Consider the following 11,542-nt stretch of genomic DNA (forward strand, 5'->3'; position numbering starts at 1 on the left):
TTAAGAACTTTGTTCATAAAAGATACCATTAAAAGGGTGAAAAGACAGGCCAGAGTGTCATAATATATATGGAGTACAAATAACCTAGAAAGGATAAACATACTGAAAATGTAAAAAACTTGTGCAAGTTAGTGTGGAAAAATGTAGGCAACCCCATTGAAAAATGGGCAAAAGACATTGAACAGGAACTTTCAGAGAAATCCAGATGACCAGAGTCTTAGTTATCTAGTGCTGCAATAACAGAAATACCACAAGTGTATGCCTTTAACAAAGAGAAATTTATTCTCTTACAGTCTAGGAGGCTAGAAGTCCGAATTCAGGGTGCCAGCTCCAGGGGAAGGCTTTCTGTCTCTGTCAGCTCTGGGGAAAGTTCCTTGTCATCAATCTTCCCCTGATCTAGGAGCTTCTCAGCCTAGGAACCCTGGGCCCAAAGGACACACTATTCTCCTGATTCGTTTCTTGGTGGTATGAGGTCCCCATGCCTCCCTGCTCACTTCTCTTTTATATCTCAAAAGAGATTGACTTAAGACACAACCTGATCTTGTAGGTTCAGTCCTGCCCATTAACGTAATTGCCTCTAATCCTGCTTCATTAACATGATGGTGAGTTGATCAGCCACTCATTTCGTCTCTCAAACAGAGGATATGGGGAACCATCCCTTGTGAAATACATATAACATGACCGGGGCCTCTAAGGCTTTTAAAACAGAATGTCCAGTATACAGTAAAACATGACTAGACAAGAAAAAGGCAAGAAAACATAACAGAAAAGCCAAAGAAAAATAGAGGGTACCCCTAGTATGATCCAAATATTATGAGTTAGCAGAAAGGACTTTAACCGTGAGTACTATTTTAAAGAAGCATATAGGGAAAGATGAACAAAATAGATGAAAGGATGGAGAATGTCATCAGGAAATAGGATTTCAGGGTAGGGAGGATGTTGTTACACTGAATGTTGATAGTAACAAGATGGTAACAGTAAAGTATACACTGAACTTTTTAATGATAAATATAAATGCAAAGAAATATATTAAAGATTCTAAAACCAGGTTGCAACATAATAACCCTTTAGATTCTTAAATAGTAAGGATTAGTTCTGTGTCAAGGAAAAGACTGATTTGAGGAGGTAAGTGGACAGATTGAAATGTGGAAAGTTAGGATGTGGAAAGTTAGAAAAGACTGATTTGAGGAGGTAAGTGGACAGATTGAAATGTGGAAAGTTAGGATGTGGAAAGTTAGAAAAGACTGATTTGAGGAGGTAAGTGGACAGATTGAAATGTGGAAAGTTAGGATGGGGTAGTCAGGTTCACTTACTGTAGAATTCTGATAGACTAAATCAAAGATACCACAATCAGAATTAAGTAGTGAATCTAATTTAGTTGCTAGGATGGATTTTTCTTTCATTTAATTATGAGGAAGTTCACGCTGTTACAAATTTAATTTGATGTTGCATTCTAGAATGGAAATTAAAGATATCAAAAGTGGAAGAATGTCAGCTTATGAGCACTATACCAATGTAATCTAGGTAGTGTAAGTACCTAAACTGTAAGTTCCTCCTCAAACCAAATGCATCCCCCTTCAGACATAGCCCAGGAATACTTTCTCTTGTTACTATACTTAAGTTTATAGTACTTGTTGGAGTCACCCCATTCTGATTTTTCTGCTCCCTGAACTAATCAGTCTTATAAAATTCTCTAATTTTTTAAAAAGAGGAGTATCAGAGGAACATTTATTTACATACACATGTGTGAATTAATCTTGAAGAACCAAAGAATGAAGTACACAATAGGCTATACATCTCTAAGCCCCACTTGTAAGAAATGTAAGATTCATAAGATGCTTTCATTTTTTCCTATTTTAGAAGATTACAATATCAAGAGGAACAAGAAAATCAAAGATACACACTTGGAACAAGTAATATTTATCAATAATAAAATATTGACTAGAGAGGAAGAGAAAGTTTTGGAAAAACCATTTAATCTGCACATGGCTCCTATTTCTTCAACAAAAATGCCCTATAAATGTGACTCATGGGGAATGAATTTGCAAAATATCTCTGAATTTATTCTCAATAATAGAAACTATTCAACAAAGAAAGCTGCGTGTGAGAATTTGCCTTTCAATATTAACTTTGAGAGAACTCATACTAGAGAAAAAAATTATGAATATAATAAAAATGTGAAATCTCTCACTTATAAGGAAGATCTTCCTGAGCATCAAAGGTTTCAGGCTTTGGAACAAGCTTTTGAGTGTAATAAATTTGGAAAAGCCTTCTGTGTTAAGGCTAACTGCATTACACAAAAGAGTCGTCACACAAGAGAGAAATCCTGTAAAGATGATGGATTTAAGATAAACTGTGATAAGACAGCTGTATTTGATCACCAGAGAACTGGCACAAGGGAAACACACTCTACCCTTAACCAGTGTGGGAAATCCTTCTGTGAGAAGCCATCTGTCATGAAATACCATGAAGTTCATATGGCTATGAAATGCTCTGAGTGTAATGGAAGTGGAAATAATTTCAGCAGGAAGTCACACTTAACTCAACTTCAAAGAACTGTTACAGAAGAGAATCCATTTGCACATAATGATAGAACACAAACTAGGGATAAATCCTTTGAATATAATAAAAATGGGAAGCCCTGCCTGACATCAGCCCACAAAGTACACCAGAGAACTCACTCAGAGGTAAAATCCTATAAATGTAATGAATGTGGGAAATCTTTCTGTCAAAAAGGACATCTCATTCAGCATCAGAGAACTCACACAGGAGAGAAACCATTTGAATGTAATGAATGTGGAAAAACTTTCTCCCAGAAGTCACACCTCAGTACACATCAGCGAATTCACACAGCAGAGAAACCCTATAAATGTAATGAATGTGGGAAAACTTTTGTCCAGAAGTCAACCCTCAGAGGACATCAGAGAATTCACACAGGGGAGAAACCCTATGAATGTAGTGAATGTGGGAAAACTTTTGTTCAGAAGTCAACCCTCAGAGATCATCATAGAATTCACACAGGAGAGAAATCCTTTCAGTGTAATGAATGTGGGAAAACTTTTGGCCAGAAGTCAAATCTCAGAATACATCAGAGAACTCACAGTGGGGAGAAATCTTACCAATGTAATGAATGTGAAAAATCCTTCTGGCGAAAAGACCATCTCATTCAACACCAGAAAATTCACACAGGAGAGAAACCATTTAAATGTAATGAATGTGCAAAAACCTTCGCCCGGACATCGACCCTGAGAGTACATCAGAGAATTCACACAGGGGAGAAACCATTTAAATGTAATGAATGTGGGAAAAAATTTGTCCGAAAGGCAATCCTTAGCGATCATCAGAGAATTCATACAGGGGAGAAACCCTTTCAGTGTAATAAATGTGGGAAACCGTTTGGCCAGAAGTCAAACCTCAGAATACATCAGAGAACTCACAATCGGGATAAATCTTAATGAATGTAAAAAAAATTGGAAAATAATAGAAGCGAACCCTAAATGTATGCCAGGGAATTCAAGGAGGGGTGAACCCCTATTGATGTAATAAATGTGGAAAATCCTTTGGGAAAAAGACCATCTCATTTGAGATCAGAGAACTCACATAGAGGAGAATGGACTGCATATAGGAAAACTATCCTAGAAGTGAATGCTTGCTGTAGATGAGAAAATTCACACAGTAGATAAAACTTATTAATATAATGAATAGAAAGAATTCTATCTAAAAGGAAACCCTGAGCATGTATTGGAGGATTCATACAGCCTTCTATTTCAAGGTACTGTGGAAAGTCCTCTAAATAAAGTCATGTGCTATTCAGTAACTTGTACGTATCAGATAGGCTGGTAACTTGTTCACAAGTAACCATTTCATTTTCCTCCAGGCACATAGCTAGTTTAAATTTCCAAATTTTCCTTGCATCTAAGTGGGGCTGTGTGGCTAGTGAAATGTGGGTGCCAATGGTATATGCTACATTCAGGCTTGGCAAAGATTTCCCTTACAAACTTCCAGTGCTCTATTAGAATAAAATGGCAGTAACTTCCAGGACAGCCTATTTATATTGACATGTATTGACACAAAATGAAAGAAGCCAGGGTCCCCGGATAAATATGTAGAGCAGATTTCTCTTCCAGATTTTCACTACTTGAACATTTTTGAGCAAGAAATAAGATTCTATTCCATTGAGCTCTAATGTGTTTGAGTGTATTTATTATTGCACATTATTTAGCAATCTACTTTAGTTTGGGTTCTCTAGCAAAGCAAAACCAGTGAGGCATATTATTAGAGGTTTATATCAAGGAAATGGCTCACGCGATTGTAGAGACTGGAAAGTTCCAAGTCTGTAGAGGCTTCTGACTCACATAGCCACAGGGACTGGTGAACCCAAGATTGGCAGGTCAGAGGGTGGGCCTCTGACTCACAGGCTATGGGAGCCAACAAATCCCAGGATTGGCAGGTAAGATGGCAGGCTGCTGGCTCACAGGCTGCAGAGACTGACAAATCCCAAGAACAGCAGGTAAGCTGCTAGCACAAATCCCAAGAACAGCAGGTAAGCTGCTAGCTCAAGTCCCAAGAACCGGAGGTCAGATGGTGAGCCAGATGCATGATTCAGAGCAAGCAAAAGCCCGTGAGTTTTGCCAGAAATTCCACATATATTGGACACAGGCCACACCCTCAAGGAAACTCTCTTTCAGCTGATTGGCTGTTCATAGATCTCATCATGGAGGTGATTATATCAGATCTCAATATGGAGGCGATTATATCATTACATAGCTGCCAAACTACATCATAACTGCCAAACCACTGAGAATCATGGCCCAGCAAGTTGAAACACAACCTTAACCATCATACCATCCTTCTGCTAGGAAGACATAAAACAGCTTGTGAGCCATGCTTGAGTCAGCCACAGGGCACAAACCTTACTGAGGTTGCTGAGTAAATGGGTCCTTCCAAGATCAGAGAATTCATTTAAGAGATACTCTTTCACTGTAGTGAAATAGTGCCAGTAATGATCACCCTGATACAGGGTTTTGAATTGACCTAAAACGATTTTTTTTGCTTGAATGGTCGACAGCCACCATGGTTTTCGAAACCAAAAGTAATTGTGCCTTGTTTAATGGCACAAAGCTACTCTCCCTCCTCACCTCCTGATACCTCTGTATACCCCCAAACTTAGTTGCCTTAAGAAGAAAGATGTTTCTTTTTCTCCAGTTATGCTGGGGAACCAAAAACTCATTGACATCGAGTCAATGCTGACCCATAGTGACCTTATAGGACAGAGTAGAACTGCCCCAGAGGGTTTACAAAGAACAGCTGGTGGATTGGAACTGCCGACCTTTTGGTTAGCAGATGAGCTCTTTATGGCTTGTTTGAATTCAAGTGCCCTGTCTAGAGACAGGGGGCATCTCAATTCAGCTAATGGATTTGGGCACTTTGGAGACCTTATGGATTGAACCCTTTTAGATAGTACTCCGTACTGTGGTTACTTCTACATCTAAAAGCATAGTAGGAATTGTTATATGCTAAACTTCTTCCCATAAATTGTGGAGGGAATTATCCCAATCAGGAAGAGTTGCATATAAAGAAATACTTTTTAGATATCACAGCCCTGGTGAGCATTTTGAGCTTCAAGTCTCTGTGACTGGTGATTTTGTTGATTGGAACTCTGGTAAAAGAAGGAAGTCCTTGCAGGAAGGGGATGATTTTATTTGATTCCCTGACAGAGATAAGATGTACACCCCTTTCGAAAAGCATCTATGTAGCTTATTCTTGAGCTCTTTTAGACGTCACACACATGACTCATGGAGTCGTCTAGCCTCATATTCCTATTTTTGGGTTTGCCATCTGGACATAGTTATTAACAGTGGGAAAGACCCACAAAACCCCACTTGAGAAATGGTTCAAGAGCACAGCTGCCCTAGCCCCATCTGTATCTCAGCTATGGATGAAAAAGTAACACCTGTCCCTTGGAGGGGATCCCACTTTGTTGCTGAAACAAAGCCACTGGTGAAGCTGAAACCACTGGGATGCTGTGACCGTTCAACCTCAGTGCCAGTACGCAAAACCGAAAGTGTATGTGGTTGCTCCTCTCAGGCAGAACGCACGGCTGTCCTTGGCTCTGGCCAATATTCCCCTGATGAACATTGTTATATTTTTTATTGATTCTTGGATTCTTGCCAGTGACCTAACTTTTTGGCCTGCCAGTTGGAAAACTACAGACTGACAGATAAAAGCACTCCTGTTTGGGGCTAAGAACTGTGAGAAAATACAGCTGCTGACCATACTGTCTGGGTCACTCATATGGTAAGGGACAGTTCTGTGATGAGACTGTCCAAAATCAGTCTGCCGATTGAGCATTCGCTGCCAGATTGCCACTGTTGCTATCTGGATCCATCGTTGCACTAGTATGGCGAACCTTCCACCATCTTCGACTGGGTACAAAGTAAAGGTCTCCAGGTAGCTGATATTTCCTTTGATGTCATGTGATACCAGAATCTACCATTGTTTCCTGCTGGATGAATAGGCAATGATCCACATAGCATTTGGTTAATTCACCCCTTCCCTTTCCCACTGATTTTAAATATACTAAAGTATCATTTGTAAAGATATTGCATATGGCTGCTTATTCCTCATTCCCCGTAGTCTTCTAGTACCAGATCCTCCCTTTGTGACAACAGAGCTGGTACATAGCTCACACGAGCCAAAATAATGCATCCTGATGTGATGTTGAGTGTCTTAAAGAAGGGTATTTTAATGAGTTTGGAAAATGAGAAGACTTCCTAGAATTTTGGAAATGTATGGCATGACAGACAAGTTAATGACCCTAGTGCTGCCAGCAACCTTGCCAAGAAAAATGCATCTAAAATAGGGTTAAAAAAAAAAAAAGTTATACAGAGAAGCAGATAGACAGACTGGTGGTACGCAAGTCCAGTTAATGTCGGACTCCCTGAGAATCAAAACACCACTGTTTTAATTAATCTGTTTTTGTAATGCTTGATCATATAAAGGAAGCCTTCCATTCTTTTAAAATAAGTTCATTTTTTTTCCAAAGACTTTTTCTTAAAGAAGATAGATACTTAGAATCATCACCCTTTCTTTTTAAAATATATTTTAGGAATATTACTGAATTTGGTATTAAATTCAGAGCCAGGTACCGGACAGAATTGAACCAGTTCACCCAGGTGACTTGAATCATTCATTGGGAAACCAGGTGACAAAGCCCCATCACTGGGCACTCAGGTTTTACCTGTCCTCTGGTAGGCTTGCAAGATACCTCCATATACCAAATTATCAACTGGAAACCATGCTCTGCTCTCACCATGAATTCTCCCTTCCGCTCCCTGCCTGGTTGATACTCCTTATGTTATCTGGAAACCTGAAGGAGCCAGTTTTCTGTCTACCTGTCTGCTAAGGGTCTTCAAGCTAATAGAGGTAGAAAAGAAGCCTCCATGAAGGCAATAATTTTGGTCTGTTTTCATAATTAGTCTCAAACATATGAAACAGTGCCTCTACATATTAGGCAAAAACAAATACTTGTTGATTTTGAAATTCGACACATTTTTCATTTTCTTGCTGTACATTATCTTTCCAGATGATTCACCATGGATTATACTTAAGCTGTAAGCTCCCCACTCAAAGACTTCCCTGTTTTAGATATTTTCTAAATTTGTGAAACTTTACTTGTTCTTAGTAGTGTACAGTACTGGTCTTCAGATATTTGTCAACCAAGACAATTCATTTTAAATAAATTAAGATTCCCAATTCTTACTTACGTCTAAGTAATCAGCTTTCATTAGCATTGTTGATTGGTTTGATTGGTTTTTGCATTGCTTCCACACGAATATTTTGTAAGTACCAATCCAAGCAATTTTATAAAACCTTAACAATGGTAGTCAGATTTCTAAGATGAATCAAATGTTTAGGCGAAGGACTCGGTTGCTGGAATCATCCCTTGAATCCATTTTACCAGTAGTTCCCTTACTTTTACTTCCAAATCATCTTCCTGGCACCTTCAAGGAAGTTAAGTTGTACTTTTGGCAGGCTGGAGAATCTAGTCCCTGGGAGAGGTATCTGCCCCTAATGAAAGAGTGAGACGCTCTATACAGTCCTACCTATATATGTATGCCTTTTCTGTCATATTAAGCATCTCCCTGGAAGCCCAGGAGAAGTAATATATTCATCAGAAAATCTTCACACTATGAAGGGGGAGAAACAGTTCTGTGTTTTTCTAGCCAGATAGCACAGTTGCCAGGTACCATTAGCCTGTGGGCAAACTGGCTGTTTTAGTGATCTTCTGGTGTTCTAATAGAAGAGACTGCCCAACTGACAGAACAAGAATAATTAGTTTAACCTTCAGCTGACTAACCCTGGGTCAATAATTGATCCTAGTGAACTAAAACACTAGTTGGCCTGACATCTTGGCAAAAGATGTCTGTAAACAAGTTCCTCAGAGTGATGAACTTGATCATATTTGGTGAGGCTAAATGACAGGTTCAGGATGGGGAGTGTAAGCACTATTAATGAGTATTTCTCATCCTTGTTTGGTCCTTATTCACCAAATGTGAGTCTCTAATGCACAAATTCTTAATAAAATAATCTCTCAGGTGGCTGGGGTGAAGAGTCTACATTTCTCTTTCTTTTTTTTTAAGCAAATATTCTTCAAAGAGCAAAAAGAATTGAGATGTTAGCCTCTTACACCCCCTCAACATGCCTAGTCCTTCCTGTCCTCAAAATTTAGTCCTCTTGCCCAGTACATATATTCAGGTGCACTAAACAAAATGCTCCGGTTCAGTGCACCAATCTCTCAGTCCTTGCTGGAACCAACCAGGACACTTTATCTCCCTTCCCTCACAGATGTAATCCTCCTGACAGCTAAGGCATGAATCTGCAAACCCTGCACTAATCTATTTCACATTAAATACTTTGTCCCCACAATAAATACTATTTCTAGCTTAACAACGTGTTTTCTACCATCGTCTTCTAAATCCCTCTATTATTAGTAATAATACTTAGACCAAAGGGCTTTATCTCCTCTCTTACCAACCATGATTTTATCTTTTACCACTTTCCTGGTCTCTTACCTTGGACTCTTTCCCCACAAATCTTTCTCACTGCCTTGTCTCTGAACCATGGTCTTTAAGAAGTATTCTGGTCAAGATTTATAAGAGGAAGAGAAGGAGAGGGTTCACAACTGTCATATTTGAAAAAAACTAAATTGTAACAGCAAGTTACTTCGATAGTTCTTAGTAGAAATGGAAAGTAATACAACTTGAGCTTTTGACTCATAAATTGTCAGGAAAAAAGCAACAGGGATCTCAAAAGGAGGGAAATAATAAAATGGCAAGAATACAGGCAAGACATAAAAAAAAAGATTACCAAACCTCAAACTTGATTTTTTTTAAAGATTAATATAGAAAGACCTCTGTAAAGACTAATCAAGAAAGAAGATGCAAATAAAATAGACTGAAAAGGCATGTTGTTGTTAGGTGCCATCTAGTTGGCTCCAACCTATAGCGACTTTACGTACAACAAAATGAAACACTGCCCGGTCCTGCACCATCCTCACAATCTTTGCTATGCTTGAGCCCATTGTTGCAGCCGCTGTGTCAATTCATATTGATGAAGGTCTTCCTCTTTTTACCTGACCATTTGCCTAACCAAGCATAATGTTCTTCTCCAGGGACTAGTCCCTCCTGATAGCATGACCAAAGTATACGAGATGAAGTCTCACCATCCTGGCTTCCAAAAAGCACTCTGGCTGTATTTCTTCCAAGACAGACTTGTTCGTTCTTCTGGCATTCCATGGCATGTTCGATATTCTTCACCAACACCACAATTCAAAGGCATCAATTCTTTGTTGGTTGTCCAGCTTTCGTATGTGTATGAGGCAATTGAAAATACCATAGCCTGCATCAGGTGCACCTTAGTCATCAAAGTGACGTCTTTGCTTTTCAAAACATGAAAGAAGTCTTTTGCTGCAAATTTGCCCAATACAATATGTCATTCAATTTCTTGAGTGCTGCTTCCATGAGTGTTGATTGTAGATCCAAGTAAAATGAAATCCTTGTCAACTTCAGTATTTTCTGTTTATCATGATACTGCTTATTGGTCCATTCATGAGGATTTTTGTTTTCTTTATGTTGAAGTGTAACGCATACTGAAGGCTCTAGTGTTTGATCTTCGTCAGGAAGCACTTCAAGTCCTCTTCACCTTCAGCAAGCAAGGTTGTGTCATCTGCATATTGCAGGTTGTTAATGAGTCTTCCTCCAGTCATGATGCTGTATTCTTGATATAGTCCAGCTTCTCAGATTGTTTAACATAAAGATTGAGTAAGTATGGTGAAAGGATATAACCCTGATGCTCACCTTTCCTGACTTTAAACCATGCAGTATCCCCTTGTTCTGTTTGAATGACTGCCTCCTGGTCTATGTACAGGTTCCCCTTGAGCACAATTAAGTGTTCTGGAATTCCCATTCTTTGCAATGTTACCCATAGTTTGTTATGATCCACACACCCGAATGCCTTTGCATAGTCAGTAAAACATAGGTAAACATCTTTTTGGTATTCTCTGCTTTCAGCCAAGATCCATCTGACATCAGCAGTGATTTTCCTCATTCCACATCCTGTTCTGAATCCAGCTTGAACTTCTCGTAATTCCCTATTGGTGTAGTGCTGCAGCCACTTTTGAATGATCTTCAGCAAAGTTTTATTTACATGTGACATTAATGATATTGTTTGATAATTTCCACATTTGGTTGGATCACCTTCCTTTGGAGTGGGCATAAATATGGATCTCTTCCAGTCAGTCGGCCCATAGCTGTCTTCCAGATTTCTTGACATACACGAGTGAGCACATCCATTTGTTGAAACATCTCAGTAAGTATTCTGTCAATTCCTGGAGCCTTGTTTTTTGCCAGTGCTTTCAGTAAAGCTTGGACTTCTTCCTTCAGTCAGTTCTCGATCCTGTGCTACCTTATGAAAGTAGTTGAACATCATTGACCAATTCTTTTTGGGACAATGACTCTGTGTATTCCTTCCATCTTCTTTTGATGCTTCCTGTGTCATTCAATATTTTGCCCATAGAATCCTTCAGTATTGCCATTCGAGGCTTGAATTTTTTCTTCAGTTCTGTCAGCTTGAGAAATGCCAAGCATATTCTTCTCTTCCAGTTTTCTAATTCCAGGTCTTTGCACATTTCATTATAATACTTAGCTTTGTTCTCTTGAGTCACCCTTTGAAATCATCTGTTCAGCTCTTTTACTTCATCATTTCTTCCATTTGCTTTGGCTGCTCTATGTCCAAGAGCAAGTTTCAGAGTCTCTTCTGGCATCCATTTTGGTCTCTCTTTCTTGTCTTTAATGCCCCTTAGCTTTCTTCATGCATGGTAATGTCCTTGATATCATCCCACAACTCCTCTGGTCTTTGCTCATTAGTGTTCAAAGTGTCAATCTATTCTTGAAATGGTTTCTAAATTCAGGTGGGGTATCCTCAATTCTAGCGGAATCATTCTAATTTTCTTCATCTTCAACTTGAACTTGATAAAAGCAAC

The 11,542-nt window shown here is 39.0% G+C and overlaps 1 protein-coding gene across 2 annotated transcripts in view; it reads left to right on the plus strand.

Annotated features, from left to right (window-relative positions):
* ZNF510 (zinc finger protein 510) overlaps nt 1-7,710 on the plus strand; it is a 94,861-nt gene extending 87,151 nt beyond the window's left edge. For both annotated transcript variants that reach the window (XM_064291117.1, XM_023544673.2), the window contains exon 6: nt 1,861-7,710. In XM_064291117.1, the coding sequence (XP_064147187.1) occupies nt 1,861-3,455 (1,595 nt within the window). In that variant the 3' untranslated portion in view covers nt 3,456-7,710. The remainder of the gene's footprint in view (nt 1-1,860) is intronic.
* Nucleotides 7,711-11,542: the final 3,832 nt, after the last annotated feature.

Source organism: Loxodonta africana, chromosome 9 (assembly GCF_030014295.1).
Source record: "Loxodonta africana isolate mLoxAfr1 chromosome 9, mLoxAfr1.hap2, whole genome shotgun sequence".
Lineage (NCBI taxonomy): Eukaryota > Metazoa > Chordata > Mammalia > Proboscidea > Elephantidae > Loxodonta > Loxodonta africana.